At 39.2% G+C, this 22,807-nt stretch overlaps 1 protein-coding gene across 1 annotated transcript in view; it reads right to left on the reverse strand.

Moving 5' to 3' along the window:
- SNAP91 (synaptosome associated protein 91) overlaps window positions 1-22,807 on the reverse strand; it is a 142,652-nt gene that overhangs the window by 55,964 nt on the left and 63,881 nt on the right. The window contains exons 6-12 of the mRNA XM_073336567.2: window positions 19,789-19,882; window positions 16,674-16,785; window positions 13,451-13,557; window positions 12,196-12,237; window positions 6,968-7,038; window positions 5,947-5,952; window positions 3,665-3,692 (exon numbers count right to left, since the gene is read on the reverse strand). Of these exons, the coding sequence (XP_073192668.2) occupies window positions 3,665-3,692; window positions 5,947-5,952; window positions 6,968-7,038; window positions 12,196-12,237; window positions 13,451-13,557; window positions 16,674-16,785; window positions 19,789-19,882 (460 nt within the window). The remainder of the gene's footprint in view (window positions 1-3,664; window positions 3,693-5,946; window positions 5,953-6,967; window positions 7,039-12,195; window positions 12,238-13,450; window positions 13,558-16,673; window positions 16,786-19,788; window positions 19,883-22,807) is intronic.

Below are 22,807 nucleotides of genomic sequence, written 5' to 3' on the forward strand. Positions count from 1 at the left end.
CCAGTTTGAGCATGCCTGGGGTGTAATCAGGAAGGCCAAAACACAACTGGAGTTGCAGCTAGCAAGGGATGTGAAGGGTAACAATAAGGGTTTCTACAGGTATGTTAGCAACAAGAAAATGGTCAGGGAAAGTGTGGGACCCTTACTGAATGGGGGAGGCAACCTAGTGACAGATGTGAAACAAGCTGAAGTACTCAATGCTTTTTTTGCCTCAGTCTTCACAGACAAGATCAGCTCCCACATTGTTGTCCAGGGCAACACAGCGTGGGGAGCAGGTGAGCAGTGGTAAAAGAACAGGTTAAGGACTATTTATAAAAGCTGGACATGCACAAGTCCATGGGTCCAGATCTAATGCATCTGAAGGTGCGAAGGGAATTGGCTGATGTGATTGCAGAGCCACTGGCCATTATCTTTGAAAACTTGTGGCAATTTGGGAGATCCCGGACGACTGGAAAAAGGCAAATATAGCGCCCACCTTTTAAAAAAGGGAAGAACCACCACCTGGGGAACTACAGACTGGTCAGTCTCACCTCAGTCCCTGGAAAAAAATCATGGAGCAGGCTCTCAAGGAAACCATTTTGAAGCACTTGGAGGAGAGGAAGGTGATCAGGAACAGTCAACATGGATTCACCAAGGGCAAGTCATGCCTGACCAACCGGATTGCCTTCTATGAAGAGATAACTGGCTCCGTGGATATGGGGAAAAACCAGTGGACATGATATATCTTGACTTTAGCAAAGCTTTTGATACGGTCTCCCACAGTTTTCTTGCCAGCAAGTTAAAAAAGTATGGATTAGATGAATGGACTATAAAGGTGGACAGAAAGATGGCTAGATTTTCAGGCTCAAAGGGTAGTGATCAACAGCTCTATGTCTAGTTGGCAGCTGGTATCAAGCAGAGTGCCTTAAGGGTCGGTCCTGGGGTGGTTTTGTTCAACATCTTTATTAATGATCTGGATGATGGGATGGATTGTACCCTCAGCAAGTTCGTGGATGACACTAAGCTGGGGGGTAGAAGTGGGCGGAAGAGGTAGATATGCTGGAGGGTAGGGATAGGGTCCAGAGCGACCTAGACAAATTGGAGGATTGGGCCAAAAGAAATCTGATGAGGTTCAACAAGGACAAGAATCCCATGCACTGCTACAGGTTGGGGACCAACTGGCTAAGCAGCAGTTTTGCAGAAAAGGACCTGGGGATTACAGTGGATGAGAAGCTGGATGAGAGTCAACAGTGTGTACTTGTTGCCAAGAAGGCTAACGGCATATGGGGCTGCATTAGTAGGAACATTGCCAGCAGATCGAGGGAAGTGATTATTCTCCTCTATTAGGCACTGGTGAGGCCACATCTGGAGTATTGCATCCAGTTTTGGGCCCCCACTACAGAAGGGATGTGGACAAATTGGAGAGAGTCCAGCGGAGGGCAACGGAAATGATTAGGGGGCTGGGGCACATGACTTATGAGGAGAGGCTGAGGAAACTGGGCTTGTTTAGTCTGCAGAAGAGTGAGGGGGGGGTTTGATAGCAGCCTTCAACTACCTGAAGGGGGGTTCCAAAGAGGATGGAGCTCGGATGTTCTCAGTGGTGGCAGATAACAGAATAAGGAGCAGTGGTCTCAAGTTGCAGTGTGGGAGGTCTAGGTTGGATATTAGGAAACACTATTTCACTAGGAGGGTGGTGAAGCATTGTAATGGGTTACCTAGGGAGGTGGTGGAATCTCCATCTTTAGAGGTTTTTAAGACCTGGAGTGACAAAGCCCTGGCTGGGATGATTTAGTTGGTGTTGGTCCTGCTTTGAGCAGGGGGTTGGACTAGATGACCTTGTGAGGTCTCTTCTAACCCTAATCTTCTATGATTTTCCTCAGACCAAGGAAGACAGGTATCTCCCCAAAGATATACAAGGGAAGTCTGGGAACACTGCCAAATAACAATCCTTTGATATTTTACTCTTAGTCCATATGTGGCAATATTTCAGGGAGTCACCACTTTTCAGAAGATCTAGGTGTGGCCAGACTTGCCTTGGGGCACAGTCTCTGGAGCAGCAGGGTTGTGAGAATGTGACCATATACATTGCAGCTGTCAGGTGTATGGAGCCTATCTCAGAGCCCTGCTCTGAGATTTTGGGCCTGAAGTCTGCCCTTGGAACACTTGCACAATGTCAGTACATGGAGGTGGTGTTGCCTAATGGACAGAGTTCTGGACTAGGAGTCAGAAGACTTGAGTTCTAGGCCTGGCTGAATATACTAGATTCATAGATATTTAGGTCAGAAGGCACCATTATGATCATCTAGTCTGACCTTCTGCACAACGCAACAGAATTTCACCCACCACTCCTGCGAAAAACCTCTCACTTATGTCTGAGCTATTAAAGTTCTCAAATTGTGGTTTAAAGACTTCAAGGAGCAGAGAATCCTCCAGCAAGTGACCCGTGCCCCATGCTGCAGAGGAAGGCGAAAAACCTCCAGGGCCTCTTCCAATCTGCCCTGGAGGAAAATTCTTTCCCAACCCCAAATATGGCGATCAGCTAACCCTGAGCATATGGGCAAGATTCACCAGCCAGATGCTACAGAAAATTCTTTCCTGGGTAACTCAGATCCCACCCCATCTAATATCCCATTACAGATAGCCAAGTCACTTTACCTCTTTGTGCCTAAGTTTCCCCATCTGTAAGATAGGGATGAGGATATTGACCTCCTTTGTAAAGCACTTTGAGATCTACAGATGAAAAGGCTATACAAGAGGTAGGTATTACTACTTCTATATTCCTTGGAAGAAGTAGGCATTAAAAGCTGTTGAAACACTTTGCACAACTGAAAATTCACAACAGCCACCTTACTCCTAGTGAGTTGACTATTTGATCCCCTGTCTTTGTGGAAGCCTTTAGTGCATACAAGTTTGATCTACAGAATGATTTCAGTGTATGAATGAATGACTTGAGTCATGCTTCCTGGGCACTGACAGACTGATGTCAAATATTTGCAGAGACCCTGTCCTCTGAGCTGACGTGACCAGGCCTCAGAGAGAGGCAGTGCCCATGTCCTTTAAGTTCATTTGGATAAGGCTGGATGCTGCTTGGTATTAGAATTTCTATAACAAAACGATGGAGACATTTGCGGGGGGAAAACAGTGATCTGAAAACAGCCAAATAGGGGATAGCAAATCAAATAGAGGAGAACTCAAAAGGGCAGTCTCCTCACAGTAAATATACCACCAGAGAAAAGGATTAGGGAAGAGAAATTGACATGCCAGAGTCAGCTTCTCACTGGGAAATGGGAAAGGCCAAGTTGAAGGTGTGGACTTCCGTTAGGCCTTCACATAGCACTTGATTGCCATTTCCTGGCAAGGCAGTTCAACATTCTTTCAAGTGCTATGAAGTATTCTCAGCCACCATAAATTAGCAGCTTAAAATTCAAGAGAAGGTCTCTAATCCCTTTTTTACAGTGGTTTAATTGTTTGTGCCCCTGCCCGCCCCCCCCTTTTTTTTTAAAAACTGACAGTAGGTTGCCTAGAGCTTGGGATGGGCAGAGGTATTTTTTGTTTTTTATAAAAGAAAAGCCACACAGACCCAAATAAAGAAGTTTTCTTAAGCACTTTTAACTCTAAGGGTAGTTTAAAAGCACATGCTGACTGAGCGCAATCAATCTTTAGTACATAAGTTATTAATATTTACCTTGCTCAAGGGAGAAGGAGCACCAGACCTAAGAAAAGAGAATGTAATGAAGATTTTCAAGTTAAGTACATTTTAGGAAAGCATGCTGAAGAAACATCAGAATAGTATTAAAATAGTTTTCCACATTCTCATTAAAAAATTATGTAACCATAATTACAAACAAACAAGTATGCTGGACTTGTCTAAAAGCCATTTCAAAATCAATACATGCTAGAATTTAACTCAAAGTCTGCCATTTTAGGAAATAAAGAGAAGCTTTAAGATGTGAAATACTAATGCCTATGTTTAGTACTGTTTGTGGCATTTGACATCCTAGGCCAAGTCTTACAGTCCAGACCAGATGTACTTTACACAAGAATGGTAAGTAAGGCAGCAACTTCATGGGGCCAAAGGCAGACGTGTAAAGCTGGGGATTATTGGGGTGAAGTGGTGGCCTGGCCTTACCTCTTTCCCAGCCATTCCCCCAGCCTGTAGTGGCTGGGAAGGGTTGGCATATGAATCACTGTGGAACAGGAAGACACTTCAGGGGGGTCAGATCTCTTATTTTTAAGCTCCCAGAAAGCTACAAAAGCCAAGATCAGCTATGCCTTAGCTCCTGTCAGTTATATCTGAAATATATAGCTCTATGGGAAGGTGGCATTTAAGGCATACATATCAGTGATTTAAGGATTAAAATTGTTACAGAGCTATTGTATTTAACATAAAAAAAACAAACATTAAAAACCCAGGAAATTCATATCTAAGATTATACTTAAAAGAAGCCCAAATATGTAAAGATATGGCAATGCATAGTTAGGACACCTATACTAAAATCTGCCCTGTGGTGACATCATGCAATAACCATACAGTTTTAATTAAGGCATTTTAATGTTTGTGGTCCTAGATTAAACTCAGGTAAAGACATATTTGAGCTTTTTCATACATTTTCCTACCTCATGCTGTCACTACTAGGCAGAGTTAAGCTGTGCATTTCCTGTGCATAGATAGTTTATTTATTATAAAAAGAGTAGAATCATAGAATATCAGGGTTGGAAGGGACCTCAGTAGGTCATCTAGTTCAACCCCCTGCTCAAAGCAGGACCCATCCCCAATTAAATCATCCCAGCCAGGGCTTTGTCAAGCCTGACCTTAAAAACTTCTAAGGAAGGAGATTCTACCACCTCCCTAGGTAACGCATTCCAGTGTTTCACGACCCTCCTAGTGAAAAAGTTTTTCCTAATATCCAACCTAAACTTCCCCCACTACAACTTGAGACCATTACTCCTTGTCCTGTCCTCTTCTACCACTGAGAATAGTCTAGAACCATCCTCTCTGGAACCACCTCTCAGGTAGTTGAAAGCAGCTATCAAGTCCCCCCTCATTCTTCTCTTCTGCAGACTAAACAATCCCAGTTCCCTCAGCCTCTACTCGTAAGTCATGTGTTCCAGACCCCTAATCATTTTTGTTGCCCTTCGCTGGACTCTCTCCAATTTATCCGCATCCTTCTTGTAGTGTGGGGCCCAAAACTGGGCACAGTACTCCAGATGAGGCCTCACCAACGTCGAATAGAGGGGGACGATCACGTCCCTCGATCTGCTCGCTATGCCCCTACTTATACATCCCAAATGCCATTGGCCTTCTTGGCAACAAGGGCACACTGCTGACTCATATCCAGCTTCTCGTCCACTGACACCCCTAGGTCCTTTTCCGTAGAACTGCTGCTGAGCCATTCGGTCCCTAGTTTGTAGCGGTGCATTGTCGTAATTGTAATTGTTTCACTGATTGCTGCTTTCATACCATGACATTAACTCTTTGTTCAGAGCTTCAGCTGGGTAAAAAAAACCTGTAGAAGAGCTCTGTGTAAGCTCGAGAGTGTGTGTCTTTCACCAACAAAAACTGGTCCAATAAAAAGATATTGCCTCATCCACTTGTCTCTTTAAATAGTTAAGAGTCAATTTTCTCACTTCTAGGCTAAGCTTTTTTTACTAATCTGATAGTCAATTTTTTGTACCCAGTTTAACCTCAGGGTACATACACAGTTGTAAAATTGACCAGATACTTTTTCATGTATTTAAATTTTGTGGTTAAGACAACTAGCTCTGAAATACACTATTAGATATTCCTCTTTGTGCAAGAGGAAGCAAATATTCCTTGATCAGTTGCAAATATCAGTGAACACAAATATATACAAAGCTCATGAAAAAACAACTTAATCATAGAAACTGACAAGATTTGATCAGTCAATCTCCTCAATAATATGAGCATTTAAATATGCATGCAAACAAGAATATATACAAACTTACCCTTCACTAAATTGCACAGCGAACAGACATACAGAAAGAGAAAGAATGCATAGGTTAAGTGCACTTTAACTTTTTTCTCAAAAAAAGAGAACAGTTAAGATAAATATCTAGATAAGAAGCTGCAAGACAATTAGACAAATCTGCCCAGCAAACAGAATTTTTATAAATATGAACAAAGAAAGCAAATAAAGTAATGGAGAAGAACCAACTTATTCTTCCTCAAAATGATCACTGTTCAAAAGCAATACAAGATAACTGGATTCCATTATGTTGCAGTGTATATACTTTTTTTTTTTTTGGTGAAATTAAGAACTCCATTCGGCAGCTCTTGTAAATAGAAAACATCTGAGAAGTCAATGATGCTAGTTAAACAACATGATTAGTCTGTTCTGAAAAGTGAATCATGAATGACGTAAGTGAGGGCTTCAATATTTATGTCTAATTAGTTGGTGTCAAAACAAAGCAGAATTACATTTGCATAGGTTATACTTGTTTCAGACAAACACAGGGAAATCTTAAAATAGCTGAAAAAGGCATTGCTTGTATGGTCATAATGATGCGAAAAAAAATGAAATCTCAAGCAGCGTTTAAAGTCAAATATGGGGAAGTAGACCCAGTACAAATTAGAGGAACAGCAAATACTGGGATGAGCACAGTGTCATGCTACTGTACTCCCAGTGGGCAAATGGAGTCGCACATCACCAGGCTTCTCCTACTTCCATGGAAGTTCCAGCAGAGATAACAGTGATACACAGACCACTTTCTCTCTTCAGCAGTCTTTCAGAGCTGCCACATTTAAGTTCTTTGCAGCAATCAACACAGCCTGAAGAATTAAAGATGGCTAGTATCCAAGTGTTGCTCTAGGAGAGAAGCGAGGTGGAACCAAGAGCCATCTCTTCTTTCAATAAGAAGCAAAGGGGAAGCTCTGGATTCTGGGTGGCCTCTCTGGCCTGGAGCGGCTTCCATTTTGCGCTTGATGAATTTTTAATCTAGTTCTACACATGTAATTGCATCATTTTACCTGTTCCCTGGTTTTTTCCCTTCCAACGTGTTTAGATGTTGTTCAAGGGTCTCCATAAGACTGCTGGGAGCCTAGAAAGTGAATGTAAAAAAAGGTGCACATTTTTTTCTTTAACCACACTAAATGATGGGAACCTTAAGGTTATCAGGGCAATTTAAATCTTCTGCTAGCTATATATAACCAGTTTGCATGCTCATGCTATAACCCTAAGTCCACTCCATTGTGTAAAGAAAAAAAATGTATTTTCATGCTGGAAATATCAAGACAAAAAAGCAATTATTTAAAAAAAGCCAATTTTGAAACATTTATTCTTTGCAGAGTTATAGCCATCTTTTTCTTTACTACACAGGTATTGAATCCTATGTACTTGATGTGCTCACCATGCTTGCAGCCAGATCATGTGTTTGACATTGACAACAGCACAGGCATCCACAGGTTAAGTGAAAGTTACAAAAAAAAAATCCACAGGTATTTATGTTCATATCAGTTGGGTGTGTTGTACACATTCAGTCTAAATTAGCTTTTAGCTAAAACACTGACAATTTTTCCCATTTGAGGCCAATTGTTAGAGTTGTATTTATCAGCTAGTATTTTCCACTAAAGGAAAAAAGTGTAAATTTAAAAGTGGTCCAGATTAATTATAAAAAGCTATGCTTAGAATCTGAACACTTTCCAGTTAATAGCATGAAATACCTACATAGTCTGCTTTAAAAACACCCCCCCCCAAAAAAAAACCCACTTATGAATATATAGGACAGGTAACCAAGATTCAGGGACCAGAAGAAAATCAATTCAAAAATTCCAATTTCAGATATTTTATAGAATGAAATAAATCTCAATCTAATGAAGTTTATCTAATACTTCACTCATTTTTCTTAAAATGCAAGATCCTCAGGTGTTTTGAGACTTTAAATAACCAGAGTTTATAGCCAAGTAAAATACCCAGGCATGCTGCTGCTGTTACCATTGTGGATAAAAAGGAAAAAAAGCAAGAACAAGTTTCAGTGTCCTTAGCTACTGCAGAATAAAAATAGTGCCTAGAGAAGTAGATTTCCATAAGCCCAGTGAGTGAACAGGAAGCCTTTGAGAGCTACAACAGTAAATAACAGCAATATTTTATCAGGGTTACCAGTTTATCAATGATACATTCTTTAAAAGGGGAATTTTCATTATCAGTGATTTTCAGATCAACAGAACTCTTGTCAGCAATACCTAAGATTTGTCATAAATAACTTCTTTAATATCTCAGTATAAATACGTGCATCGAAAATTTAAAAAAAAAAATCTGTCCTGCTTGAAGTCAGTGCTATTATTTCCAGTATGCACATACGCAGTTACTGAAGACTATTTCAAGTGCCAAACTAAAGTCAACTTTGTAAGATACAACTACCACCGGTACCAATGTGAAATTAATACATTTTATTAGGCAAGAAATTTGACGTACAGTAGCACTGCATAGTAGAATCCTCTTGCAGCCAAGTCTTTATTAAAACTATTCACTATGCAATTTTAGTATTCCAGTGTACATGTATTTGACATTAGGATTTCTTGACAGACTTACACTGAAGAACCTCAACACAAGATATTGGAAACAGTACATTTAGTTTCACAACTTAATTTTTTCATGAAAAAGTAACAGAGGTGAGAGGGGAAGGGGCTAACATTCAAACATGGCCAAGTTGTGCAACACTCCAAGCCGTCTTAATGATTTGAAAAGTTCTGTATCTATTTACATACCCTAACATTTGAAATAACTCATACTAGTTAAATATGAAGCTTAATGGCATGCAGCTGGCAACATTTGCTATTAAAAAGTTTTTATGACACATTATGGGGATTATCTCTGGCACAGATGACTAGGCACAGAAGATGGCTCTAAAGTTAGCAAGTCAGCCTAATCTTCTATTCAGTTTGGTGGTGGCTGCCACGAGCCTGTTCTCTCCACTACAGGCATAACTGATCTATTTTGTCTGGCTACTAAAATTAAAAATCCCTCACATTTTCTAGCAACTAAGACTCCCACATCAACTTTCAACTCCCTGAAGCTGAACCAGAAAGACTAAAATGTATATGAAGCAAAAATCCAACAAGAGAGACATGGTTGGGAAATAACAAACAGAAGTATTTATGAAAAGTTAAAACCCACTATATTTCCCTTCTTTGAGGCTGCAAAGCATCAAACCTAGATGCCAAGTTGAGAGAGTAGCACTGTGTACATGTAAATCTTCTACATAGGACATTTTGGGAGAAAATTATTTTCACCACTAAGGAATGCCACTAAAACAATTATAGACCTAGTGGACAGAGCCTTAAAAATACATAGGTAATGTCACCTTACATAAAAATATAAGTGGTATTTCAATTAGAGCTGCGGAAATAACTGCTTCTTTTGTTCAGCAGCTGAACAAAAAATTTAAAAAATTTCAGATAGACCCCCACATGATTTGTATTTGGCAAACAAAAAAAAGTCAAAAATTTCACTTGAGGTCAAATGAAGGATTTAATTTGACATGAAACAAAAACATTTTTTAAAAGGCTAACCTCCAAACCAAAATTGCAGTAAAACTGGAAACAAACAAATAAATAAATAAAAAGATTTTATTTCAAACATGTACCCCTGGTTGAGAACCACTGTGCTAGGGGACTGATTATCTGCATCTAGTGGAATTTAGACACTGCTTTTGGAACATTTGTTGTCAAAATGCAAGTCTCTCTGGTGACGCCTTTGGTACCAACCTGAGGTTTCCTGCCCAGACCTGACTTTGCCTAGATGCAAGTTTCTTCAGTGCCTCAGAATTGTTTGCTCCTGCCATGCCACACAGACTAGATAGGAGCTAGTACCTGATTTTTCGGTGACTGTTTATTTGACTTGGGCATCTTTGGAGCCAGATACTGATCCAAGATCGCTCAGGTACCCTGACTTAAGGGCTCACATTAAGAAATACTGGCACCATCTGTGCTTAGTGAGTCAGGGTCTGAGATATAAACATGACACGCTGCCCTTTTAGTACTGGTTCGGAATGTTCTGTGACAGAAGCTACTCATTCAATCCAATGGGCACTGGTTTCCTGAAGGCTGCAGAAGCTTAGCAGCACAGTAAGGGCAAATATGTAGAAGTACTCCAAGAATTAATTTCAGTGTAACAATTTCTGGGTGCTTCCTGTGATCTTAGTAACAGCCATAGCCCAAGTTAAAACCTTAGTCTAAAGATTTAATAATCCACTTTGACAAAGTGTGGAAGTGTCTAATATCTTATCAATATCATGCAAGACTGTTTCTCTGTTCAATTTTGTATAGCTGCATGATAGTGCATAGAGTTAAATCAAAGGGGAGTATAAATGGGTTAAAGAACTGAGGAGGAAAGAAAGATAAGAGCTTCTGGTAAACACCTTTAAAGCAGCTAACAAAAAATAATGGTGCCATCAGACATACCAGAGATCAAAAAGGCTGAGACCCCCAAAATAAGAGACTTTAGAAGGTGGTCCTGGCAGAAAGGAAGAGGGAGAAGTGGTCAGCATGCTAGGAGGCTGATACAAACTAGAGGAGAGGTAAGAGCTGTATGCAAGCAGCCTCTCTCTAAACAGGGCCTAAGTAAGGTGACCAGATAACAACTGTGAAAAAACCAGGACTAGAGGGGGCAGGGGGCAGGAAAATAGGTGTCTATATAAGAAAAAGTTCGAAAAATGGGACTGTCCCTATAAAAACAGGACATCTGGTCACCCTAGGCCTAAGAATCTAGGCCAGGAGCAGCTAAGCTAAAAGCAGTGTAAGATTCATGTGGTCAGGCCTCTTATTTGTACCCCATGTCCCAAACTGCTTTATTCCTACTGGTAATATTGAACAATACTGCTTGAGAAAACTGTGTGGTCCCTGTGAACTAACTACTAGTCACAGCTCTGGGAGAGAACTCAACAGCAGGATTCAGATCCCAGTTGGGCCTGCTGAAGTAATCATAGTTGGTATTCAAGGGGTTGTAACAAGTCCTGATCTAAAAAAGTGGGAAAATTACAGAATTCTACCCTAGAAGAGAAAGATCTGAGGCCTGACATCTATGGGAGTGCACGCAGACCCCAAGAAGGGCCAGTAGTGCAGCAGCTACCCTGGAAGCTGTGACACCACAAAGGTATTACTTTGTAAAAAAGAAAACTTGAAACATTTAATGTAATACAATTTTTGCTTCTAACAGGCTAAAATAGAAATTGAATTATTTGAAAAGTAAATTTGTTGTAAATGCAGTATTTTAGATTATATAAAAACCTCAAGAATTCCTTGGGCTTCAGTTATTTTTCCTCAACTCAAGCCAAAACGTTAAATGCAAACTTTTATTTAGCTTTATTTCAATTCTGAGCTTTAAGACACTAGGGATATTTTCCAATCAGAAGAAACAATTTATGGAATATAGTAGGGAACCAAGTATTTAGATGCTTTTAATATATATTTATAAGCAGTGAACATATTCTATTAAAATTCATTAGGTTTTTATACAATTGCTCTCCAGTTTGATTAAGAGCTTTTAGTTTCTGTGCCATTTTGCAGGCATTGAGATATGCAAGAGGTTATAATTTGATTTGAATACACTGTTCTGCATTCACTAATGAAAATGTTCATACTACTGTGCATTAAGGCAAACATTAAATTAACCAAGATGGTTATGGTTCTTGTTAAAAACAGGAATGCCACATTAATACTTGTAGTTGCCGTAAGTAAGGAGTTGGATCCATGTTTGAGTATCATGGAATGCCTCTAGTTTTAGCTCCTTACCACGTTTTAAAGTTTAAGATACTCTTATTTGGTCATATTATGGCAACTTCTTTATATCTATGGACCAAGACACTCTGCCAGAGGTGAAATTATGAACTAGGTCAAAGCACGAATTCGGTGCGATGACACCTTTGTCCATTTTTTAAATGCAGTACTCACACTCCTTGTGGGATAAATCTGCATGTCTACAAGGGAGAACAGATAGGCAGTCTTTTCATTATTTAGTTACAAACTGTAAGACAATAGTCCCAGAAAATGAAACTGGTCTTTAGGGATTAAACGACCAGCAGAGATCAATCTGCCAAAAATGGTTGAAAATTTGCAAATTCCTCCCTTTTGCATTTGAGAAGGGTTTCAAGAAATGTACATATAAGTGTACATGCCAATTATCTGACTTTTCCTCATACAGTTTTAGCTTACTGTGTCTTTCCGTATTGCATCAGTTTATACAAAACTTAGAAACTTACTTGTGTGAGATCAGGAATGTCTCCTTTGTCAATTCCAACTTGCTGTGGATTTAAAAAAAAAAAAAAAATGAGAAACCAGCAGTGCTCATATGCTACAACTGCAGAAAGTATTCAAATTGACTAAACTGTGGCATATTTTCTCTTCAACTAACTTCTTATGCTTTACATCTAAAAATCATTAAGTTATGAAGTTTGTAACTTATATACAGATTTTTCTCCCCACAAGCTACTCCCTCACCCTTCCAAACACCTTGAAAATGCTGCAATGCTCCCTTGTAGGGAGCAAAAAAAGTTTCTTTAGAAACAACTCCCCCCCCACCGACCCGCTAAACACACCTCAATTCTCACTCAGGTCTTGCACTCCCTAGCACATACAAGCAGAACTTTCCAGCTCTAATGCATTTGGTCTGAAAAGGCAGCAGCAGTGAGCTCAAGAAAGCATTATCCAGAACTCAGAACTCTTTTTGAACTTCCAGTTAATCCTCTCTCAATCAGTGAAAGAACCCCTGCAGGAACAGCACCTCTTCACCCTTCAACCTGGGTCCCTTTTGTTTATGCCCCTTTCAGCTCTTTGGAAAACTAAAATACCAATCTCTGCTAGCACCCTTAGTCCATTTGCGCTGTGGCCCAGACTTTCTATTTTTCTGTCCCAATTTTTTAAGTCTCAGCTCATTGCCTTGAGACTTTCGCTCCAATTTAGAGTTTTCAACTCCAAAGTCACTTGCTTGATTTTAGAATGTAATCTGCTTCTTATCCATCACGAAGAAAGGAAGATTATAAATCTAAGCAGTCTCCATGGAGCAGGAGGATATTATGAATTGGCACACTTGCTGCATATTCTACTTGAGCTAGGAATGTTGTACAAGAGTGTCAAATCTACCTTCAGGTGTCACGCTGACAACCAGATCTTCATGAAGATCACTTGTGGTCCCCAAAACTGCCACCCTCTTCAAGGTTACATTTAAGTCAGGGAATGTCCATTGGCACAGGTGGTGGTTCTAATCATGAATGGAATGCTACAAGCTATGGTTAGTTTTCGTATCTTGTGCTTTAACCCACTACTGACCAAGAACTTTAGAACCTGGATTTAATCGGCACTGCTTGAGCTATGAATAGTACGCAGTGTATCAAACGTCTGAAAATAGAAGTCATATTTTTATGTATGTGCTTTTTAGTCTGATACGGAGAAATTATAGCTTATCCTTCAGCAGTTTGTCACTTAAGATTTTTCATGATAATACTGGAGGTTACTTACCTCTGCAACTTTAAGAAATTCAGATACTCTGGTCATTCTAGTCAGAAACCGTTTGTAAATTTCAAGAGCATCTTTACACTGTCCCTTTTTCATTTCAAAAAATTTCTCTGGAAGAAAAATATAAAAGTGAACAACCATTTTCTTTTTAGCAGTATGTCAGTCACTAGAACTACATTTATGGTAGATCTGCACTCATCTGCAATCTTATTTACAGAAAAATGATACTTCAATAATTTAATTGTTAAGTGGTGTATTGATTGGTCCTATTAAGGGCTCTTTCCCTCCTCCTCCATTAGCTAAAATGCAACATTATCTTAAGCTACAACTACAGGACACAACTGAAGTAAATTTAACTGGTGCACGTGGTTAATTTCATTTACCTCTACATATTTGTGAAACTAATTCAGAAGTTCTTCTAGTCATTAGTAAAAGTTATCAAGGATCTTACGTGACCAGCAGCTAAAAAAAAAATCTTAAATTTTTCATAATTTCCATTATGAAAATCTTTGTGATCCAAGTTTTTAAAGCTGTCAGAAAACCAGTTTTAGAAATATTTAAACAAAGACAGTGAGTACATTTATGTTTGCGTACCTATCACTAATTTGAAAATAAGCTGAAAGTAGTTTAAGTTCAAGGAACTTTTTTTTTCCTTCTTCCCTAATACCAAATAAGGTTCACAGAACTCTGAAACAGTTCTCATTTTCCCATTTTTCAAATTCACAACCATTACCATAAAACAGGGTCGATGTGGGTTTTTCAACCCTGAGCACTCGAAGAGGCATCATAAAAAACCCATGAAGGTTTATGAAATAGAATACAAGAACAAACACTTCATAAGCACAATCTATTCCACAAACAGGCACATTTTATCCAATCATAAAAATCTTGCAATTCCTTAAGTACCGCCCCCCTCCAAAAAAAAAAAAAAAAAAAAAAAAAAAAAAAAGACCTGACACCCAAACACCCAGGCTTTCAGTCCAAATTAGTCCTTCCACAAACAGTTGTCAATTTCTTCACTTTTGCAACGGTCAGAAGCAGCAACAGTAAGGTCCAGCTTCTCAGTTCTTCCCTAGAACCAGCAAAGGAGCACATGCCTGAACACACACACCACTCCCACGGAGAGGTTTGGGGGAAGTAAAGTTTGTTCCCGCTCCACACAGGAGTCCCGCTAAGGAGGCAGTTTGATCCCAGCCAAACAGAAGAAACTATTCTACTGGTAAGCACCCTCTTGCAGGGCCTGGAGAATATCATGCACACATACCCCCTCTACCCCAATGCAGTTTATTAGGCCATATTATTGCATGTGACAGGAAGGGCAGTTTCCCCATGAACAAAAAACCCACTACACAAAATTGATGAGAATGTTCCATGGCTAGCTAACGGCTGTAGTTACTGTACGTGCACTATCTGTCTCCTGACCGTCCCCTTGTGACTGGCATGGCTCAGACACCCTGCCTCAGTTTCCCCTCTTTCAGGTTCCATAATGAACTCCAAACACAAAAGGCTTTCATGAACCCACACATCAGCCACTCTTTTTGGGGTCTGATTTCATTAGCACAATGTTCAAAATTAACACAGAAAATCTCCCACATCAGCCTTAAACTGGATAGCCCTTCCTCCCTGAAGTACAGTCTCCTCCTGCTCTCAGAGCAGCTGAAGAAGATACAAGGCCTGACCTGCCTTCTTTGTCTTCTCCCTAGCAATAAAACACAACTTCCAGCCAGGGCTTCATACCCAGCCACAACCCCCTGGGCTTCCAGCCTAGAATCTCTCTTCCTCAGGGACCATGGCAGCAGACTCCTTTCCTGCAGCAACACTCTGCAGTCTACAGGCCCCCTTTTTCTACACCACCTCAACCTGGTTTCGTCACATGACTTAATCCATCCTCCCCCCACCTGGGGAAGCATATCAGTTTTGTCACAGGTGGACCAAGACCTATCTCCCTTTAAAGGGGCCAGCCACCCTCTGACAGTGACAGTTACTGTTCTAAGCAACAGTAGGTACAGTTTTCAGACAGACAGTCGTCATTTCCAAGTTAGAGGCTCTCTAAATTTGTTTAGAATTTCAAAGAAAACTCCATCACAAACAAGGAGTGGGGAAAAATCAAGACATTTTAGTTCATGACGTATAAAATATCAGCTCTGTTTTATAAAAAATATCTACAATTTATCAGCTTTGAGTTGCCTATTCTGAGAAAATTGATGACTTGAAAGTAATAAAAGGAAACTAGAATCTCTCTCCAGTTCAGTAGTTGAAACTCATCCCAACTGGACAGTTACTAACAGTCACAGTATGTGAACCCTCTAATTTCCTGGTGAGCTTGTCCCCATCACAAGATATAACATAATTGAAACCAAGTATCACCATCCTTGTGGGCAGTTAAAGCTATAAAGCCAAGGAAAAGGTCAGCAAGGGGTCAGAATTACAAATTCAGCCCTAGAGATTGTTAACCCAGAAGAGAAAGCAACACACTGGTTGAGTGTAGAGCCTGCACCCTGTCACATGTGGCTGTCCTGTTGATAAGAATGTCTCTGAACGTCAATCCTACTTTTTAAGAGTAGGATTTATTTTTAACTGATAAGAGACAAAGTCTCAGTATGCATTTATGAGATTCAAGTAACTACAATACCCAGATACCTTGCCAAATACTTAATGCAAGTCAGCTAAAGTCTATATCATAACTTTGTATAGTAATGGTTAGGAGTACATAATTTATGAAGTTCTGTACTAATAAGTAAAGGCTAAAATAATCAGCGATGAAGGTTAACATATCCCAGCCCCACCCCAAGTCTCCTCATTTAAAATTCCAGTTTTTGCTCTATTTTCTTGGTATTTTAGAAGGCAAGGGGTTTATAATTGAATAATAAATGAGCAAGACAAAAAGGGTATTTTTACACTTGGAAAAAATACTAGTGTGTCAAGAGTGTCAATTTTTTTTTTATACTAAAACAATTAAGTGTTTGCAAGAATTCTATTTTTTTCTGCTTCTTGAAGTCATATTTCCAAATTCCATTGCTATCCAACTCTTTTATAGCTTGTCTAGTTGAGTAACTGCTGTAGAAAACCTGCATGTCCGATTGAGATAAAAACAAACCAAAAAACAGACTACCAAAAAAGTCACATCACATCTTTTATTTGGCGAGAGTATTTAAAGTTGCCTCAGAGAAACTTAATTTCTACTTAAGTCTACTACTTTACAATAAAATTTCATCAGCCTACTTACCTAGTAAGTTAATAACTCCATCATTGTAACATGCAAAAAGCTTGATAAGATCTTTAAAGAGAAGCATAAATGCAGCATTTATGACGCCATTTGTCAATTCATTTGGATGAACCTACACACAAATAGAACTCCATTCAGGTACATTTAATTGATCTGTAAAATGCTTAACATTTTGGCTTTCAGCAGCAGATACATATTAAGTTAAGAGAACAGGAGTACTTGTGGCACCTTAGAGACTAACAAATATATTAGAGCATAAGCTTTCATGGGCTACAGCCCACTTGATCGGATGCATAGAATGGAACATATAGAAAGAAGATTTTTTATTATATATATACACACACACACACACACACACACACGTATACACAGATAAGTTGGAAGTTGCCATACAAATTGTGAGGCTTAGGCTAATTAGTTAAGATGAGCTATCATCAGCAGGAGAAAAAAAAAACTGTTGTAGTGATAATCAAGATGGCCCATTTAGACAGTTGACAAGAAGGTGTGAGGATATTTAACTTAGGGAAATAGATTCAATATTAAGTTAATACAGTATTCAATTATATAGATTTAGATGTATTTGAATTCTGAGGATATTCTGCTAAGTCAATTTTATCCAAGTGAAGGGAAAGGGGTCAGTTCTGTTCCATCATTTGGTGCTCAAGTGGCACATGCTTGCTATCACTTAACAATCCTGCGGAAGATTCCTACAAAGGTGATCTGGAAGACCCATATTATGAATGAAAAATCCAATTGATTATTCATTCTGGCTTCACACGGACAGAAAGTGCCAGTTTTTTCAAGGATCATGCTAGATTTTTCCATATTCTGTTACCAATATGCACCAAACTACACATTTGATATTGTAATATTCTTGAGAATCATGAAGCTTTTAAACCGACCAAGAGAGCTAATGTATTAATAAAAAATATACAAGCCTGAGTTATTGCTACAGTAAGAACCCTGGTACATTTAGGTTGAGAAACAACAGCTACCGCCATCTTCTCCTCTGCTCTGCTTCCTCTATCACTGCCGCTCCTAATGGGGAAACACTACATATCCCCACCCACTGCTACATGCAGTCAGAAAGAACTCCAGAGTTCCTTCTTCTTCCTTCCTTTTATTATTCCATTTTTCCCTTTCCTGCCCTCCCCACCAGTGTCAACCAGAGTGGATAAAAAACCAAAAACATGTTTTTTTTAAAATGAAGAGTTGTTTACTTTTTTAAAAGTTGACTTCATTATTTTATATCATATTAAGGTGCTAAAGTAGATTTTTTTGCTTATTCTTTAATGTCCTAATTTTAGTAGAATTTCAGATTTTTCATAAGTTTATTCTAGGGAGTTTCATACTTACTTAAAGTGGTCATCTATGGAGAGAGAGCCCAGTCCAGAGACCAGACTATGGAGAGAGAGACCAGTCCTTCTTGTGAGAAGGGCACAAAGTTCAATAAATAGCCCATACTATACAATGTTTGCAACCAGTGCCCTTCCTATATAATGCATTTCCACAAGTCAAAACTGTTCATCACTATTTGCAGTTAAAAGCAGAAGTCCCACTGGTTTCAAAGTGCATGTCGACACTGAAGCTGGAGGTGTAATTTCCAGTTCAGACAGATGTACCTGAGCTAGCTTTGATTAAGCTAGTGCACTAAAACCACACAGGCAGCTGGTCCATCCCACCATTAGTGCAGCTCTGGACATGCTGCTATTTTGAGCACACTAGCTTGATCAAAGCTAGCACTGGTATGTCTACCTGAGCTGGAAATTACACATCCAACTCCAGTGTAGATATAGACACCTACGCGATTTAGGTGCCCAAGGGGTTTAGAAGCTTAATTTTAGATTTCCACTTTTGAAAACTTTGGCCTATGTTGCATATAGGAGTTCACAATACTGTGTCAATGCACTGAAAGTGTGAATAAATTTTTCAGTGTTAACATGGAAACCATTTTATTTTAAGGTTTCAGAGTAGCAGCCATGTTAGTCTGTATTAGCAAAAAGAAAAGGAGTACTTGTGGCACCTTAGAGACTAACCAATTTATTTGAGCATAAGCTTTTGTGAGCTACAGCTCACGTCATCGGATGCATTCAGTGGAAAATACAGTGGGGAGATTTATATACATAGAGAATGTAAAACAATGGGTGTTACCATACACACTGTAACAAGAGAGTGATCTATTACCAGCAGGAGAGCGGGGGGGGGGGGGGGGGGGGGCCAGGGGACTTTTATAAAAAAAATTTATTTTAAGTGACAAAGATTTCATGCCACTAAGAAAAGTTTTCAATAAAAACATTTTAGCCACTGATGTTGTAAACACTTATGCACATGCCTAACTAAGTGCGCAAGCAGTCACACTGAAGACAATGGGGCTATTCTGGTGAGTGAAGTTATTTACCTGCTTAAGAAACCCTTCCAGCAGTGGCATAAATAAAAAATGAAGCTAGCATTTATAATTTAGTTCACTAGAAAGTTTTAAATCTGAAATTACAATAGCATAAGTTTCCAGTTTAGTTTTACAAAGCCTCCATCCGATTTAAAAAAATAAACAGACAAAAATCTTATGATTTATGTTTGCTCCACCCTGGTCTTAACTGTGATTTGAAGCAGTGTTTTCCCCTCTTATTCTTTCATCTTTCTTCTGCTGCTCTCAATTACTCTCCTTCCCATTCTTTCCTTATGTCCTCTCCTTTATATGTAAAAGGAAATTCCCAAGGTCAAGTTTAAAAAAACAAAACGAAACAGAAACTTGAGCATCAACTCTTCTACTCCCAATCTCTCCTCCTGCCTCATCCCGTCTACTCCTTCATTCCCCTGTCCACAGCCCACTTTCATTATATCCTCTTTACTATTATCTACTTTGCATTGTCCACAAAACCTATATTCATTTACTCTGAAAACAAAAAAACATTAAAAAGGAACACTGTACTTCAGCCACCCCTTGAAATGCAACAAATTAAAGGAAAAGTATGCTGTGCCCTATTACAGTAAAAAGTGTTAAGTCTCATTAATCTCAGCTGCTACTAGGGTAAAGCAATAAATTTAGGTAACTTTAAAAAAATGTATGAAGTAATGTTTATACTTTTGTTTTGAATTTAAAATTCTGAATACATACATCAAATTCAAGTAGTGCATCAATTTGTTCCTGTAATATTGGCATGCTCTTCAACAGCTTTTCTGGAATCATTGTTCTCATTACACCATCAGCTCTGCAAGACAGAAGAACATAAGTTAAGAAACAAGTTTGATTAAAGATCAGTCACTCATTAACTAGAGGGTCTGAAGTACAATAGGGTGGTGGTTTAGGAAAGTTTCAAACACAACACAGCATCTCAAATACATTTTTGTTGCCATCTAGGTAACCTGTTTATTTCAGTGAATCATATAAAATGTAAAATTGAAGTTAAATCTTAGTAAGTGTTGGAGAGGTCCACTTTTTTCATAGGTTCCATTGTTTGCTAAGTATCTAATTTGTAGTCTATTACTACTAAAAAAAGTGACAGGTAGAGTATTCATGGAAAAATACAGTGCAGCGTATCGTGTCAGACACAAAGGTACAATGTTGTACTCAAATGTTCTCCCACTATAGCATCCACAAGGGCAGTTAGCTACCTGTAATTCTGCTCATCTTCAAATATCTTTTGAATCGATTCCATCATTCCTACCCTTTGGTCACCACACTCTGGCACAGAGACTGGAATTCCCCTAGTTTGTATGGTGCCTACCACAGTAGGGTCCTGTTGCTTGGCACTATGGTACTACAAATAGTTCTCAGATAGTCCCTTTGAGACAACACTAGTTCAGTCTGATAGTGAGACCAATTTCTAGAGCCTCAGCAATCCTGTAGAGAAAATGCAGTTTCACTTTCTTGATAAAAAGGAAGCTCTTTGCTTTCTATGTTTTGAGTCCCCATGGAAACAGTCACTTGAAAAAAAAAAAAAAGACAAGGAGTACTTGTGGCACCTTAGAGACTAACCAATTTATTTGAGCATAAGCTTTCGTGAGCTACAGCTCACTTCATCGGATGTATTCAGTGGATGCATTCGATGAAGTGAGCTGTAGCTCACGAAAGCTTATGCTCAAATAAATTGGTTAGTCTCCAAGGTGCCACATGTCCTCCTTGTCTTTTTGCAAATACAGACTAACAGCTGCTACTCTGAAACTTGAAAAACAAAAGTTACCTTCAATACCTCTGAGGGGAGATGGGTGCACAAAACAGGAATACAAACAAACAGTACCTTCAGAGAAGCTGAATTACAGGAGTAGAACTCTTCTCTAAAGCTAACTTGTTGAGCAGATTTCTACTTGTGGAGACTAAGAACTTTGAAGTAAGCCTCCATAAACTTACAGATTCTACTGTTATGGAGGACCAAAGACAAACACAAAACTGACCTTTTTATATATGACCAGGAAGACTGTATTCACATCAGAGGGAACTTCTGACAAAGAAGCAGGGACATGTAGTTGTCAAGAAGAAAATATTTTTTACAAAAAAAAAAACTTGAGTGGATGAGAGTTTATCTAACTTGTTCCATCCATAGTGGATAAAAAACAATTCCAGTACCCAGTACTGCCTGTATTTCTCTATTTGTTTCTATGAATTTCTAATACCTAGAGAAACCCATCCTATGCTCCTGGTGACTGTCAAACTGAACACAAACACACCTCCAAAGATGGCGGACCATAAATATAGCATATCTTCTTCAAACCATGGACCACTTCTTCAGCCTAAGGAAGATTAGTGGTCTAGTTTTTGAGACAGTAAGGCCCACTGTGTAAATACTGGAATCAAGACTGGAAGTCTTTGTTATTAATGGACATAGGGTTTTGGAGGTCTGGATCAGGGAACTGTATATTACCCTTAAAAGAAGATTAGCACAGACTTCTGGGTCTGTGAGTTGATGATCTGATACACGTTATCCAGTCATCCCCTTTAGCTGCAATCAAGCAAGGTGTCTGGAGTCTCTATAGTTAGATATAACATAGTAAGAGATAATGTGTTATACCTTGAAAGTGAACTCTGAAATGCAAATCAGACCTTAAACCAGTAAATTAGTCATAAAAAAGTTTCAAAGTCTTAAGATAGGCCTCAAGACTACTAAATGTAGCCTAGAGAATAATGTGTGCAGCTCTTGTGCATTACTAACTTATTCACAAGCATAATAGGGTGCCATTAAATGACAATGTATTGTGAATGAGAATTCTGAGAGTGGAAAGAGTAAGGAGAAATTCATTTACGGTTACTAAGATGACTAACTTCCAGAAGATTTCCATGTTAATATTCTTGTCACTTCATAGGGATTTCAAACACCATAAATAAAAAAGGACTGACGGGGGAAGATCACCTCCTTGCTGGAGAAGAGAAACTCTTACACCAGGGAGCATCCCAAATGGTTCTTGGGAAGCTACTGAAACAAGCCTGTAAGATTCCTATATGGTGTCTCCAGGACACAAGATCCCCAGCCCAAGGAACAGAGCAAATAAATAAAACCATAAAGAAAATGTTCCCTGAAGTATTCATTTCCCAGTAAGGGGATATCAATCATCCAGTCATAACTTCTGCTGTAGCACTATCAGGGTATACCATCACCTTCATAATGTGAACCAGGAATTACAAACCATTACTAAGCAAGTCAGAACAGATATGAAGAAGGTGAAACAAGGCATAAGCGTTCATAGAAATGAAGGCACCTCAGCAAGTTAGATGTTACAGCCTTGGAATGTTTGGAGTCAGATATCTCACAGAAATTAGTGAGGTATATGCAGCACGTCAGATGCTGGGCTAAGCATCCAGTTTCAGGTGAATGCTTTTGAAGTTCTGGGATGACAATCAGGCTTACAGAAGTTATTCAGGTTTCAGAGTAGCAGCCATGTTAGTCTGTATTCGCAAAAAGAAAAGGAGTACTAGTGGCACCTTAGAGACTAACCAATTTATTTGAACATAAGCTTTCGTGAGCTACAGCTCACTTCATCTGATGCATCCGATGAAGTGAGCTGTAGCTCACGAAAGCTTATGCTCAGATAAATTGGTTAGTCTCTAAGGTGCCACTAGTACTCCTTTTCTTTTTTTTTTTCCACAAGTTATTCAGAGACTTCAGGAAACCAGGGATGCTCTATTTTCTGGGCAGATTAGG

Source organism: Lepidochelys kempii, chromosome 3, assembly GCF_965140285.1.
Source record: "Lepidochelys kempii isolate rLepKem1 chromosome 3, rLepKem1.hap1, whole genome shotgun sequence".
Lineage (NCBI taxonomy): Eukaryota > Metazoa > Chordata > Testudines > Cheloniidae > Lepidochelys > Lepidochelys kempii.